Below are 15,173 nucleotides of genomic sequence, written 5' to 3' on the forward strand. Positions count from 1 at the left end.
GTGTCAGAGGTGGGGAAGCTGAGGCAGGGCCCGGCTGTCCTCATCGGGCTCCGTCCGAAGTTGCGCGTGCAGCAGGATAGAGCGCCCGCAGGAGACGAACCTGGCAGCCCCTGGCCAGCGCCCCGGCTCCAATCACCTGGAAAGGGGAGGGAGGAGGCTGGCTTCGGGTGGCCCCGCCTCAGGGGGCGGGGCCTTGTCTGGAGAGAGCCCGAGCAGGAGGGGAGGGGCGGCTGCGGCGCTGGCTGCGTTGAGAGCCCAGGGAAGCCGAGCGGGCGGGCGGCTGGCCCTTTAAGGCCCGCCCCCAAGGAGGTGCCAGGCCGAGGTGGCTCGGCCGGGCTCTGCCTGTTACTCTCCTTCCTGGTCTGGTCTGGCCTGGCCAGGCCTGGGCTGGGCTGGTCCGGTCGGGTCGGATCGGGTCTGTGGGAGGGGGCTGCGCCTGGAGCCCTCCATCCAGCCGCGCGCGCGTGCATGGCCCTGGTCACAGTGAGCCGATCCCCTTCGGGCAGCGGCCACTCCACCCCCGTGGGCCCCGCGGTGAGTCCGCCTCTGTCCCGTCCCTGCCCACGCAGACAGTTCTCCGTCTCTCCCGCTGGGCCTGTTGGATCGAGCACCGGGCAGTGCCCATTTCCTCGAGCACCCCTAGCCAAGCAGAGGTCTGGCAAGGCCGCTGGACCTTCCTCAGACCGCTTGAGAAGTGGCCCCCGGGCATGCCCTCGCGGGACCCATCTTGCAGACAGCTGGTGGCCTGGCCAGGGGGCAGAACTCCCGGGAGCCTTCGGGGGTGTCCAGGAAGCCATTGGTTCGCTGTTTGGAGACAGGAATCCCCCTTCCCTGGCCCCAGCAGTCTAGGGTGGGGGTGGAGTTGAAGGGGGAAAATTAGAACCCAGGGCTCCCAGGGCTGTGTGGACCCCGGAAAAAGAAGGGGTTGATTCAAATGGTCTCTAAGGTCCTCTCAAATTTAGCTTCAGATCCTTCTCATTGATAGAAGGCCTGGCCCCACTGCTCTGGGCTTGGATCCTAAGAAGGAGCAACCTGTTAGGCCTTGGGGATCAGAGAAAGGGAGGGAGGGACTGACAGAACTGCCTCACACTGCCCTCATGGGGCTGCTTCCCTGGCAGGATGAAGGGCTGAGCAGGAGGAACCAGCTGCAGCGAAGGTGAGGAAGCCCCCTTCCCCACAATGGGCACAGGTTACCCCAGCTTTGTTCTCCCCTGGCCACCTGGGTGCCTTTGGGGAGATCAGAGGGCAATGGGGGGACCGTAGCCGAATTGTGGACACTTAGGTCCTTTGTCCCATTTTAGGACCCAGTCTTTCTCTTTCTCCAGTTCCTTTGCTCAGTGGGTAGGAAGGGAGGGTAGGATGGACCTTCTAAGGGAAACAGATGATGGTAGGCTTAAGTGCTTTAAGATTTTCGGAGAGTAAGGAGTCTGCCTCCAATGATGCTCTGTTCCTGGCCAGGCAAAGCTTTGCGGTGCTCCGGGGAGCAGTCCTGGGGCTCCAAGACAGAGGGGAGTCCACCACTGGGGATCAGGACAGGTCAGATGATGAGAATGACCCAGAAGATGAGGAGCCTCCCTCATACCAGCCCGATGGCAGTGGCCAGGGGACTGAAGAGCCCTTGAGCTCTGGGAAGCAAGCACAGAGGAGGCATCTGCACCTCATGGTGGGGTTGCTCAGGGCCCAGGACAATATCCAACTGGTAAGAGGCAGGGCCTGAGGGAGAGAGAAGGGAAAGATAGCCCTTTTTGGTTCTCCCTCTTCGCTCATTGTGCCTTCTCTGTCTCCCCTTCTCCTGCCTCCCCCAAGGGCTCTATCCTCATCCCTCTTCCCTCCTCTCTCCATACTCTTTCCCTCGGGCAAGTCCGTCTCCTTGCAGGGTTTCAGCTCTCACCCCCAGGAGGAAGACCTGACCTCCCTCTGTCACCTGCCTATCTCAGAACCATCTCTACCAGGATGCCCTGACACCATCTCTAACGCACCATGTCTCAAACTGAATTCAGCATCTTTCCACCGACATCCACTCCTTCTGATTCTGCGATTTCTACACTGACTTTCTCCCTATCCCTGACATTCCAAACCTCAGGCATTTTGGTTTTCTCTGTCCTTCACCCTTGACCAGCCAGGCACTAAGTCCCATCAGGCCTGGATCTTCCATAGGACTTGTTTCCTCCTTTCCATTCCCTCTGCCATCTCCATAGTTCAAGCCTATAATCTAATAGCTCTCCCCAGTTCATCTCGCCTCCAATCTGGCCAACCCCAATAACCCCCTTGCTAACTGCCAGTTTTAAGAAAGCTCAGCCTGGCATTCAGGGTCCTAGACAAGTTAGCCTAACTTACCTTTCCAGCCAGAGAACCTGGGTTCAATTCCTGTCTCAGTGCTGTTATAAACAGTGTGATCTGGAGCAAGCCCTTTAGCCTCCCTGGGCCTCAGTTTCCTCATTTTTAAAATAAAGGAGTTAGACTGGACAGCTTTTAAAATTACTGCCATCTCCAAATCTATGCTCCTGCCTTTCTGTAAGTTCCTTAATATCTCTGGGCTTGTTTCCTCCTCTGCAGTTTGAGGAGGGTCAGACTAGATATTCTCTGGGGTCTTTTCCAGTGTAAAAGCCATGATTCGTTGTCCCATGAAGCCTACTCTATGCGTTGGAAAAGCTCTCCCCTCTTTTAAAATTCTCCTCATCTCTGAAGGCCTGGCTCAAATGTCACCTCCTCCAGGAAGCCTGATTTCCCAGCAAGATAGGACTTCTCCCGGTCTTCCTCTTGCTTAGTACTTTCCACATTCTGTCTAGTGGTCTTGTTATCTCTCTGTCTGTCGTGTGCTCCCACTGAGACCGAGTGCTCCATGAAAGCAGGCATCACACCATCAAATGTGCCACTCCCTTACTCTTTCCCACCCCACCCACCATGTCCTCAGTCTGAGCTCAGAAAATGTTTCCTGTACTGAACTGGGAGAGGGGGATGATGAAGAGGTCTTATAATGTTGAACTGATGTATTTGAGAGGCATAGAGAGCTGTCCTCAGAGCCAGGAAGACCTGGGTTAAAGTCCTTCCTCTAACACACTGGTGGTATGACCCTGGGCAAGTCATTTCCCTTAGCATCCCAGCCACCTCTAAGACTAAGTCCAGAGAAGGCACCCACATGCATTGATAAAGAGAGTTGCCTATATCTGGGAGTTCCATTAGGTTCATGCAGTCCCTACTTCCTCCTCCCCCACCCCCCCATCTCTACCTCAACCTCCCATCCCCAGGACTTGTGTTTAGTGATTTCATGTGGGCTGGTATCTCTGAATCATGTGCTTCTCCCCCACCCCCCACCCCCACCCCCAGGCAGTACAGTTGGAGACTGCACGGCCTCAATGGCTTAGGTACCTGCTCGTGGTGTCCACTTCCGAGCTACTGAGCCAGGATGAGACTGTCCTCCTGGGGGTAGACTTCTCCCAGAGCAGGTAGGAGTACTGCTGGAAGTGGGGAGGCTGGGCAGACAGGAAGGGCCAGGAGCACCCAGCTGTCTTTCCCTCTGTCCCTCCAGTTCCCCCAGCTGCACCTTGGGCCTGGTCCTACCCCTGTGGAGTGACACACAGATATACCTGGATGGTGATGGGTGAGAGGAAGCAACTTAATATGAGAGGGAGGAGAGGTGATATTAGGGAGGGGATATTAGAGTAAGGGGATATTAGGGGGAGGGGAAGAAGGCTGCTTGGACTCTACTTTGGGGATCTGGGTGGTGATATCTTCTGGGAAAAGCCCTGGAGTTCTTTGGACCTCAGTTTCCCCATCTTGGGTGGAGATAACCACCTGCCCTGCCCATCTCAGAGGGCAGTTGTGATAAGAGCAGGTGAGATCATGGATAGAAAGGTGACTGTAGGAAAGTCTGAAACCTTTGAGGAATGTACTAACGAATGACTCATACTTGTACACTGGGACCTAACCCAACCCCCTGATTTTATTGAGGAAACTGAGGCCCCAGGAGGGGAAGGGCTTTGTGCATTGAGGTTGCTGTGACCCTGGGGGCCTGGGAATCTCCCAGCTTGCACTGCCCACTCCTGAGGGCTTGGTCTCTCCCCTCTTGTTCTAGGGGCTTCTCAGTGACATCTGGGGGTCAAACCAGAATCTTCAAGCCTATTTCCATACAGACCATGTGGTGAGTGAGAATGAGAAGTGGGGGATGGGGAGGTGAGAAGCAAGTGGTGTCCACTTGGGGGGATGGGAAAGAGGTGGGATTGGGGAAGGGAGGCCTGGCCTAGTGGCCACAGCAACCACAGCATCCCTGGAAATTCCCTGGAGTGAGTTATAAAATCCCAAAGATGTTCATGGAGAGCAGGAGAAGTGGGTCTCAGCCCCTCGCCCCCAGACTATTGCAATAGCTGCTGGGGGCTCTGCTTGCTTCCAGCCGTATCCCTTCCTACTCAGTAAGTTCCAAGGCTCCCTGTAGCCCCATGGTCAAATACCAAATACTCTGCATGGCATTCGAAGCCCTTTACAACCTGCCCCCTCCTCCTTTTCCAGTCTCCTCACACCTCCCTCCCTGACATGTACTCTGAGATCTGGAATCGGCCTCTGGGCTGTTCCACAATTGAGCCTCTCCATCCCCCTTCTCTGGGACTTTTCTGTCTCCCTTGGCTGTAAGTCTCTGACCACTGACGTTCCCAGTTTCCTTCAAGTTCCCCCTCGCATGGGCCCTTCTATGGAAGCCTTCCCCATGCTCCCTCTATTCTGGTACTTTCCCTCTCTTAACTGTTTTCTGTTTTTCCTGAATAGCTTCTTTGTACACAGTTGTTTGCTTATTGTCTTCCCTTAGATGGTGAGCTCCCTGAGAACAGGGATTGCCTCTGGCCTTTCTTTATATCCCCAGTGTTTAGCAGGGTTCCTGGCACACAGTAGCTGTTTAACCATGCTGAGTGACTTCCTGCCTTGCTGTTTCTCCCACTCAGGGCCACCCTTCAGGTGCTACACCAGGCCTGCGAGATGGCTGTGGGCAATGGCTTGGTACCTGGAGGCAGTGCCCTGGCCTGGACTGGCTACTACCAGGACCGAATCACCTCGGACCAGAGCTGCCTCAATGAATGGATGGCCATGGCTGACCTGGAGTCCCTCCGGTCTCAGCTGCCCAGTGCTGATTCTAGTGGGTCAGTGCTCTTGGGGCAAGGAGGAAGGTGGGCAAAAGGGAGGTGGTAAGGATGAGTGGGGAGAGAGGTGGCGGGGTCCCAGGGCTAAAGGCCAGTGGGCAGGAGTTGTGGGGTCACGGGTCTGATGGGCCCCACCCTTAGGCACTCCGAGCAACAACGCATGGAACAACTCATCCGGGCTGAGCTGGGGGACGTGCTGGACACCAGTGACTTGGAAAGTGTCACCTCCAAAGAGGTATGGGGGGAACCAGAGACAGACCGCGGATCTTGTAACAACTCCCCTCAGATGCCTTTACCCAAAGGCCTCAGCCCCACTCCTGTGAAGCAAGCATTCCCTGCTGCATCTTGGTCTTGGCCTTTGCTCTCGGCCCTTGTGGAGGGCCAAGAGCTTGAGTCCTGTTGGACTCTCCCTGACCTTGGGCCCAGCCTGCTCCCATCCTGGACAGGTCTACGTAGTGGGCAGGGTACCCTTACCCACCTGCAGCTTCTTGTCTCTCCCTCGGTCCCCTTACCCAGATTCGCCAAGTCCTTGAAGGCCGCCTGGGCTGCCCCCTTCAGCAGTACCGAGACTTCATTGACAACCAGATGTTGGTGCTCATGGCCCAGCGAGATCGGGCTTCACACATCTTCCCCCACCTGTACTTGGTGAGCTTGCCACTGACTGGGGCTGGTGAGGGATGTTGGGGTTGGGTGGGGAGATGGGGAGGGAGGCAACCACCCACCACTCCCTTTTTCACAGGGCTCTGAGTGGAATGCAGCCAACCTGGATGAACTGCAGAGAAACCGGTAAGGACTGAAGAGCTTTGGTAGTCATCTGGACCAATGCTCTCAATTTACAGAGGGGGGAACTGAGGCCTGAAGTCCCTCTCCATTGAGATTTGCCCCCTACCTCCCCAGCCCAGGTCCAGCCCCTAAATCTGTTCCTCTTCCATCTTCCATATTGCCAAGGCTGGGGCTAATCAAAGGGCCAGCCTCTATATCCCTCCAGGCCTCTTGCCATCCTGTCTTACTTCTGTCCCTAAGGTGAAGAAAGAACAGCTGAGCTCACACTTCCTAGGCACTCCCTGCAGACCCCAGCATCATGGCCTCTGACACTGCTTTTTTGCACCAGATAAAGATTTCTCTTAATGCCCCCTCTCCAAAGGAGGTGGAACCTTTCCAGCTGGAACCTAGCCACTAATCACCTCTTTACCAGTTAAAAGGCATCCTCAAAGCCCCAGTTGGCACCAGTTACAGAGCAGAGTGAACAAAAATGCCCACCTAGAGGTGACTTTCTAAAAAATGCCAGCATCTCTTTCAGAACCAGTGATGGAGTATTGGAGCTGGAGGAGACTCCAGAGAGGCCCCAGAAAGAGAAGGCACTTGTCCAAGGTCACACAGTGTAGCCCAAAGGAAAGAATACCAGCTGGGGTGTCAGAGGACCTAGGTTCCAATTTTGCCTCTGACACTACGTGGGTGACTTTAGGGAAATCCTTTCCCCTCCTGAGACCTCAGTTTCCTCCTTTGTGAAAGGAGGGAGTTAGACCAGTTGGCCCCAGAGGGCCCATCCAGCCCTGGCATAAGTACCTGCAGTCAGTGACTGGAGCTTGGGGCTCTGCCTCCCAGGCCAGCTCACTTAGCATTTAGAGCAGTGGCTTCCCTTGACTTGTCTGTTAAGGTTCGATGGATGCCTTTTGTTTCTGACATCTTTGCCACACTGAATCATCTCATGGGCAGAAAATTCCTGTTTTCCAGCTGAGCTCTGCACCCTCCAGGGGAGCTGTCCCACCAGGCCTGGTCTAGCCAGGCCTCAGGCCTACCCTGGCCTGGCCCAGGCTCCCTCGGACACAGCCCAGCATGACTTGGCTTCTCCTTGGCAGGGTCAGCCACATCCTGAACGTGGCCAGAGAGATTGACAACTTCTACCCGGAGCTCTTTACCTATCACAATGTCCGGCTCTGGGACGAAGAGACAGAGCAGCTCCTGCCTCACTGGAAGGAAACTCATCGCTTCATTGAGGCTGCCCGGTGGGTCAGGCTCCCTCCTCCCCATCCACTCCCGATCCAGCCTCTGCTAGACCTGGCCCCAACAAGACTTCCACACTCCTCTCCCTGCCCCCCTTCAGCCCTCCACCTCCTCTGGTCCTCCCTGTCCCATGGTGCCCCTCCTTTCTCAGCACCAACATCCTTTCTCTGTATAGGGTTGATAGCACAGCCTGCTGCCCCTATGCACCTTTCTGACCTCTGGCCTGTGGGCAGGACAGGGTCAGTGTCTCTAGAAGCCAGGCAGCCAGGCCAGACTAGGGTGACTGACCAAGAGGACCCTTTCTTGCATAGGACCCAAGGCTCTCGTGTGCTGGTACATTGCAAGATGGGGGTGAGCCGCTCAGCCGCTACTGTCACTGCCTACGCCATGAAACAGTACAACTGGGGCCTGGAGCAGGCCCTCCGGCACGTGCAAGAGCTGCGTCCTATTGCCCGGCCCAATCCTGGCTTCCTTCGGCAGCTGCATACCTACCAAGGCATCCTCACAGCCAGGTACCAGCCATGGGTTAGTTTAGGGAGGTGGCTGGAAAGCAGAGGGAGCCAAGAAGGGAGAGCCTGACCATCATGTTCTTTCCCTCCTAGCCGGCAAAGCCATGTTTGGGAGCAGAAGGCTGGTGGTAGGGCCTCCCCGGAGGAGCCTCTGGCTCAAGATGTCTCCTGGTCACCTCCCTCACCCGCCATGGAGCCAGGGGACAGTGGGGACTGGAAGGCCACAGAAGGGGAGGAGCAACAGACAATGCTGAGAGAGGGGCCCAGCCTTGGGGGCTTGAGTCCCCGGCTCCGGATGGACCTCCGGGGGATCATGAGGTCTATTAGTCTGCTGGAGCCCCCAGACCTGGAGAGTCATCCCGAAACTGGTGATCTGCCAGAGGTGAGGAGAGTGGGTTACCTCTCAGATATCGAGGTGCACTCATTCAGCCAGTCCTCCAGCTAGAAGCACTGGGGTGTGGTGAGTCACAAGAAGCCTCAGTCAGCATCCCACTCCCAAATTACCCTATGTCAGCCACAGCGTCTCACACTTATGTTGGGAGAGGGAGTTTTCTTACTGGGAGTTCTCTAGGTCAGTGAAATTATAGGTTGGGACCAAAAGGAGGAAAACTAGACTTGCCAAGGATGTCCGTCCTTTCTTTCTGGAGCCAGGGGTACAAGCATAAGATGCTACTGCACCACACGCCCATGCAAAACCACTTGAGAACAGTTTGAGGTGCTGGGTGGGCAGTTGGGCCAGAATCTCCTTACTGAGGTCCAAGTTGAGTGTGGCCCAACAGGGTTGTTAGGCCTTGAATGCCAGGAGGCCAGGCTCCTGGGAGGCCCACCAACACAACTCCTTTTCTTCATCTTTCCAGGTCTTCTCATCTTCTCCAAATGAGTTCTCGGGTGAGGCTCTCTCCCAGGCTTCAAGAGACCAAAGGGAGCCACGGCCTGCCCTGTTCTCCCGAAAGTCTGTGGCCGCCTTGCACAGCGCTGCCCTTGTGGCCAACCGGAGCCGGGCCTTCCAGAACCAGGGCCAGGGGGAGGAGCCTGTGGATGAACCTAAGCCCAGGGCCCGAAGGGTGACGAGACAGGCTAGTGTGGATAGCAGTGGAGAAGAGGGGGGGCCCTGAGCCCTTCAAAACACTAGGACCAGGTCACCAAACAGAGGGACCTCCAACCCCCCCACCTCTCACCCTCCCACCTCATCACCTTGGCCCCTGCTCTTCAGCCATCACCCCCACTGAGAGTATAGTGATATCTCCCCCAGGTCCTAGGCCTTGTGCTTTTCTCCATTGTTCATCTTGGCCACGGGTGGGGATCCTGGGGCCTTGAGGCCACCTGGGGCTTTCTAGGTCTTCAAGTGCAGGCATCCAAACTTCTGTAAAACTTGTATTCAGTCAAAAGGCTGCAGCCAAGGACCTAGAAGGCCCCAGGTTGCCCACCCCTGATCTAGGCAAAGGGAGGCTAGGATAGAGGATTCTGGAGTATTTTTGTCTGCAGTTGAGATCTCAAAGACCACCTGCCCAGATCCCCAAGCCTCTAGTGCTCTGTGGTTTCCCTTCCTTCCTAAGGGGAGGAAATCAACCCCTCCTCCCCAAGCTGTGGCTCCCCAGGATTTAGCCAGGGTCTGCTAGAATCTTGAAGGGGGTCAGGGGGTCTCATCTCCTAGCCCCCAAAGGAGCACCCATGAGGACCCAGGACACTTTCTGTTATTACCAGATGGAGGCATTTCAGGGCTGAGGTGGTCTGCCTCCCTTCTGTCTGTCTGCCTCCAGTCCTTTGTTGAGGCTGAGGCCTGAGGATTCTCCATCCCTAGAGGGGCAGGTAGCTCAAGGGCAGAAAGAGAAGCCTGTTGAAGTCAGCTGGGATAGGGCTGCTGTCCCCTTGGACACGCGGGGCCTTCCCACCACCTCTGGGCTGCTGCAACGTCACAGACAGTGGATCAAGGGAAGCCAGAGCAAACATGTTAGCACACATGTGCGCACACACACACACTCCTCCCCTCCCCCCTTGCTCATTAGCTAGCCAGTATTTTCTATGGTCTTTTAATTATATGGCTTTTTATTTAGGAATAAAAAAAATGAGGTTTCATATTAAATTATTTTTCATTTTATGGTACAATGTTTCATAATCCAATGTTTATATTTGGTTTACAAGTGAAATCTTAATTTTTTTGGATGATTCTGGGTCAACGGTGGGGAACCCGTGGCCTTAAGGCCACATGTGGCCTTCTAGGTCTTCAGATGCAGCCTTTTGATTGAGTCCAAGTTTTATGGGACAAATCCTTGTATCAAGAGGAGTGAAGTTCGGATTCAGTCAGAGGGCTGAACCTGAGGACCTAGAAGGCTATATGTGGCCTCGAGGCCATGGCTCTTCCACACCTGTGGACTTTGGGAGGTTGGTTTCTCATGGCTCCTCCCAATCTCCACTTGCATCCTCACCGGCCTCATTCATTCATTTGGTAAGCACTTATTAAGTACCAGGCATAATGCTGGGCTCAGGGAGAATACAGAACCAGAAAAATAATAGGCCCTGTGCTCCACGAGCTTAGATTCTATTGGGAGACACAACACACACAGATCTAGAAGTAGCAAATATAGGTAAAGTGTTGGGGGGAGTCCCACATATCCTGGGCTATGGCCTATTCTTTTAGGATAGGGATAGCATCTTATTCATTTTCCAAAAAAGGACCTTTGAAGCAAACAATATGCTATAGTGAGAAGAGCCTGGATTTGGACTCCAAGAATCTCAGTTCAAATCCTATCGTAACACTTTAGGAAATTACTTCCCCTCTCTGGGCCTCAGTTTCCTCATCTGTAAAATGAGGGACTTGGACTAGATGATCTCTAAGGTCTCTTCCAGCTCTAAGTCCATAATCCTATGATAATTATACTGTTATTTTACACCTGAGGAAGCAAAGGCTCCAAAAACAGGAAGTTACTTGCCTGAGAGCCCAAGAAGGCCTGAAAATCTCCTCTCTAACAGGATCCCCCTCTTTAGGGCATACAAGAGAAATGCACGTTGAAACTGGTGGCTGAGAGCATACATGTGCTCTTTTAAGTACAGCCAGTGGCTCTTCAAGTTCTCTTTTATCAGAATTAGACTATGTCAATCTGTAGGAGACTTTACAAGGCACATAGAGCTCTTCTAGTTAATGATTGCAAGCAATAATGGTAATAGCTTACAGGATTTGGCAAGGCAGCTCAGTATAATGGAATGGGCTGTGGTTGTATGTTGAATCAGAGGGCCTGGATTCAAATGCTGACTGCAGCTAATTACCTGTGTGACACCAGCTCCTCTGTAGGATGAGGGCGTTGGCCTAGGTGGCCCCTTGCAATTCTAGATCTGGGGTCCCCTGAACTTGCACTTGTAGAGGGTTTTCTAAAGACCATTCACTCTAGTTATCCAGTTTTACACTTCCAAACTGCCTTGATATAATCTGTGGTGCCCCCTCAAATAGAGCATGTTTTGAACCCCACCAAGCCCTAGCAGATGGGCTCTATGACTTGTAATGGCAAAAAAGGGGAAAACTATCCCCTGGGAGGGGGCAGTGAGCCTGTCTCAGGTACCCTCAGGCAGGTATTGAGGTGTCAAGCACAGCCCACTGCTGTCCTCCTACTTGGCACGCTTCCTCAGGAGGCACAGTTTGGTGAACTCAGGCCACCAGGACCAGATATTGAAGAGAAAGACTTCAGTAGTTTAAGGCCTGATGTTACCTGGGAGGTAGAGATGTGTGGGATGATCACTAGACTGGAGCCAAAAGACTTGATTTGCACCCCTACTCCGGAGACTTAACCTCTGGAGGACCTCACAAAGTCTCAGTTTTGTCCCCTACAAAATGGGGCTATTTGCAGTATTCTCTACCTGAGGTATAAGGAAAATATGTATATAAGTGGGAGTTAGTCTGAGCGGGCCAATCCATGGATTTTTCTGATTAACCCTTCACTTCCCATTGGTCTTTAGGAGAGAACTGAGCCCTAGAAGGTGGAACATGGTGCTATGCCTTTCGATGGGAACAGGGAGAGATGCTAAGGGTGAGGCCCAGGTGATCCCCAGGGGGCATCCTGGGGACAGTACAGAGTACCTGGGAGAGGTCAGGGATCTTCAAGGAACAGGCTTCCAGGTAAAAGAGGAGAGAGAGAAGAGCTTGGCTCTCTTGTGCTAGGATCTGACCCTGCGCACCTCTCCCTCCTCCGTCTTCCTCTTCTCTAGGCTTCCAGGACACAGCCCCCTTAGGGCCTGTGACCTCCCTTCTTGTCCTATGCCACTCCTTGCCGCGCCCCTCCAAGGCTCCATCCTTGGTTCACCTCTCTCTACTCCGATCTCTTCCTGCCTTCAGTGCTGACTCCGAAGTCTCTGTGTCTCCCCATCTCTCCCCCTGGATGTGTTGGGGCACCCCAACTATTTCAAGTGAAAGCAGCAACTTCCTCCAAACCGCTGTCTCTTCTCCTCGGCCGGGGCCGAGTCCCCACCTCCAGTCTTGCCTCCGCCCCATTCCCCTTGAAACCCCAACACGTGTCTCAAAGCCCAGACTTAGAGAGAGCTCCGTGACAAGTGCTGCCCACCAGGACAGCCGTGACGCGTCACCAGGCGTCCACGACGCTCTGGGACAGCTCTCAGAGACTGGAGCTTGGTCCAGGGACCCAGCCTCAGTTGACCTCTCTGGGTGCTGGAGATGGGGGGCACTGGGCACGGGTTGGGGAGGAAGCATGAGACTAGGAGCCCGGAGGCCGGGTTCAAGGGCTGGCACTGCCACAGGGTTTCCAGGGGCAACACAGTTCTCCCGAGCCTCGGTTTCCCCTTCTGTCAAATTGAGATAATGCGCCGTTCACGAACGGTGCTCCTTAGGACACTTCGGGATCCTGGGCGCGTCACTAACTTCTCTGGGCCTCAGTTTCTCTCTCCTGCAAAATGAGGGCAGCGAAGCATTTGTCTTGTAACAGCGTCCACCCTAACACGGGTGACCAGGTACTTCGCCCCGCCCGGAGCCCTCCTCGCGTGTTCTTGGACTCGACAAGCCCCAGGCTGTGCCCAGGATGGGCTGTGCCCAGGATGGGCTGGGCTGGGCTGGGCTGGGCTGGGCTCCGTTAAACCCCACCCCCGGCCCCGCCTTTGGCCCCGGCGCCTTCCACAGCCCGCGAGCGCCATCTTGTGTTAGAACCTCGCGGCGGACAGTCCCACAAACTTCATTTCCCAGCATGCTCCTGATCCTCCGGGAAGACGTAGGCGCAGGCGCAAAGGGCTCCCTCCTCGTTACCACAGTAGACTTGCTGAGATGCTGGGGAGCCTGGCCTTGGACCAGGCTGGGGGGTCGCCGGGCCTTCGAGGGGAGGCTGAGTCGAGAGCGAGCGAGCGAGCGAGCGAGCCGCCAGCCAGGCTCTCCTCGGAGGCCAGGGACGAGGAGCAGGAGGCGGCGGCACAGCCCCGAGCCCTTTCAGGGATGGTGTTGCGGCCGCCACAGCGCCCCATGTGGGCCGGAGGACTAGTGCCCAGGCGAGCGGGCGAGTGAGTGTGCGCAAGCCCATTGCCCAGCCGGGAGGGCCCACAGCGAACCAGGACTACCTCACGTCCCTGGGGCGCAGTGGCCTTCTGTGAGGAGCAAATGAGGTAAGGACCTGTGTGAGGAGCTTGGTGGTGCTCCAACAAGTGTCAGCTGCCTTGTTGGGTCCGAGGGCCGGCTGACCTGGGATGTCATTAGCAGAGGAGGAAACCCCCTCATCAACACAGGCCAGCACCTTCTCTGCCACGCTGATTCTTAGAGACTTGCCCAGGGACCTACAACCAAACTGCCTCAGAACTCAGGTCTTTCTGCCTTCTCATAACCATTATTATGAAAAAGAACGACTATAATACTGGAAATTATCTTAATGGTCATTTGAGTCACAGAGATGGAGACCGACTTGAGGAAAGCCCCACAAATGATAAGTGGGGGAGACTGGATTCAAACCTGGGCTCTCTGCCTTCAAATCTAGTGATTTCTATTGGCAGAGTTCATGCCATTTTTCTCCCATCTCCCTACTGTGCCCCAGCACTCCAGCCTCCTTCACCTCTCTTATCCCATGATCCAGGGCTGTGTTTGGTGAACTTTCACTTGATCTAGGCCTTGTCACAGGCCCAGCTCACCACTTTCTAGGCATATCTCTGCTATGCCAGTGTTTTTCCCTTTCTCCCTTTCCTCTCCTTTCCAATTCTAGCAATTCATGTCTATCCTTGTGTCTATCCTTAGTTCCTTGAGGGCAAAGACTGTCTTGCTTGCTTGTATTTCTATCCCTTTTGCTTAGGACAATGCCTAGTACACGGTAAGTGCTTAATAAATACATTTGTACTCAATCAGAGTAGCTTTATCCTTTTATAGGTCTTGGCTTCATCTTTAAAATGAGAGGTTAGTCTAAGTGAAGTCTGAGATTATAAGATCAGAATTCTTAAGTCCTAAAAGGGACCTTAGATGCCATAACCTCCCAACCCCCCCAAACACACAATACACATACACACACACACACATACACACACATACACATACACATACACTTTTAAAGATGAAGACACATTTTAAATTAAATTAAATCAACGAAAGCCTGGAGAGCTTTAAAGTCCAGGGTCACAGGTGGGGACAGCTGAAGTTGTTGTTTTGGGTTTTGAACCCAAGTCCGACTCTAGATTCAGCATGATTGCTACAAAAAGCCTTTATTGACTACATCTCTGTAAAGTGGGAACATAAGTAATAATTAAAACATAGCACTTTAAGGTTTGCAAAACATTTTTCGTACATTATCTCATTTGATCCTCAAAACAACTCTGGGAGGGAGGTAACTGTTTTGATTTTCATTTTATAGATGGTAAGATTGAGGCTCAGAAAGGGGAAATGACTTACCTCAGGTCCCATAGACCAAGGATTCAAATGCAGGTGTATCAGCGAGTACCTGCACACAATGCTTAATAGCTGCTTTTTTGATGATCTGTCTTTGGACTTTCAAGGCCTGTTTTACCATGCTGCAATGCTCCGATAGTGCTTTGGCTTCTTTGCTGTCAGAATCTACAATGGGGTTTGAAATTTGTGGTTGTTCAGTTGTTTTCAGTTGTATCCAATTCTTCAAGATCCCATCTGGGGTTTTCTTGGCAAAGATACTGGATATCTTTGGTTTGCCATTTGGATGGTAATGGTTTGCCATTTACTTCTTTAACTCATGCTACAGATGAGGAAACTGAGGCAAACAGGATTAAGTGACTTGCCCAGGGTCACACAGCTAGTAAGTATCTGAAGCAAATATGAGACTTTCACATTCCAGGCCTGGCATTCTATCCAGTGCATCACCCAGCTGCTTCAGAATACTTGGGAAAAGTAAAATAATTAAATTTATTGACTTATGTAATAAACCTCACAACTTTTTACATTTTTACATTTACATGAAACCTTTAACATACAATATGTGTTTATGTTGCAGTCACTTGTTTTATGCCATTTGGTATTCACAAGATTTTGACACGCTCTTTATCACGTTAAGCTACCTTTGATGTTGGGGTTCACGGGTCCCCAAAACCCCAAACCCAA

The 15,173-nt window shown here is 53.4% G+C and overlaps 1 protein-coding gene across 2 annotated transcripts; it reads left to right on the top strand.

Annotated features, from left to right (window-relative positions):
• The first annotated feature begins 335 nt into the window (after positions 1-335).
• Positions 336-9,722, top strand: SSH3 (slingshot protein phosphatase 3). Of its 2 annotated transcripts, none has more exons than XM_072639269.1 (14): positions 336-534; positions 1,119-1,156; positions 1,459-1,699; positions 3,328-3,446; positions 3,530-3,601; positions 4,076-4,141; positions 4,932-5,126; positions 5,268-5,361; positions 5,643-5,771; positions 5,866-5,912; positions 6,986-7,132; positions 7,442-7,642; positions 7,733-8,021; positions 8,497-9,722. In XM_072639269.1, exons 1-14 carry the CDS (start codon positions 469-471, stop codon positions 8,752-8,754), a joined length of 1,962 nt encoding a protein of 653 aa, XP_072495370.1. In that variant the 5' UTR covers positions 336-468; the 3' UTR covers positions 8,755-9,722. The 2 variants fall into 2 exon arrangements, with proteins under 2 accessions (XP_072495370.1, XP_072495369.1); XM_072639268.1 differs by having other exon boundaries at positions 348-534; positions 4,932-5,153.
• The last annotated feature ends 5,451 nt before the right edge of the window (positions 9,723-15,173 follow it).

This window comes from Notamacropus eugenii, chromosome 2 (genome assembly GCF_028372415.1).
Source record: "Notamacropus eugenii isolate mMacEug1 chromosome 2, mMacEug1.pri_v2, whole genome shotgun sequence".
NCBI classification, from domain to species: Eukaryota; Metazoa; Chordata; class Mammalia; order Diprotodontia; family Macropodidae; genus Notamacropus; species Notamacropus eugenii.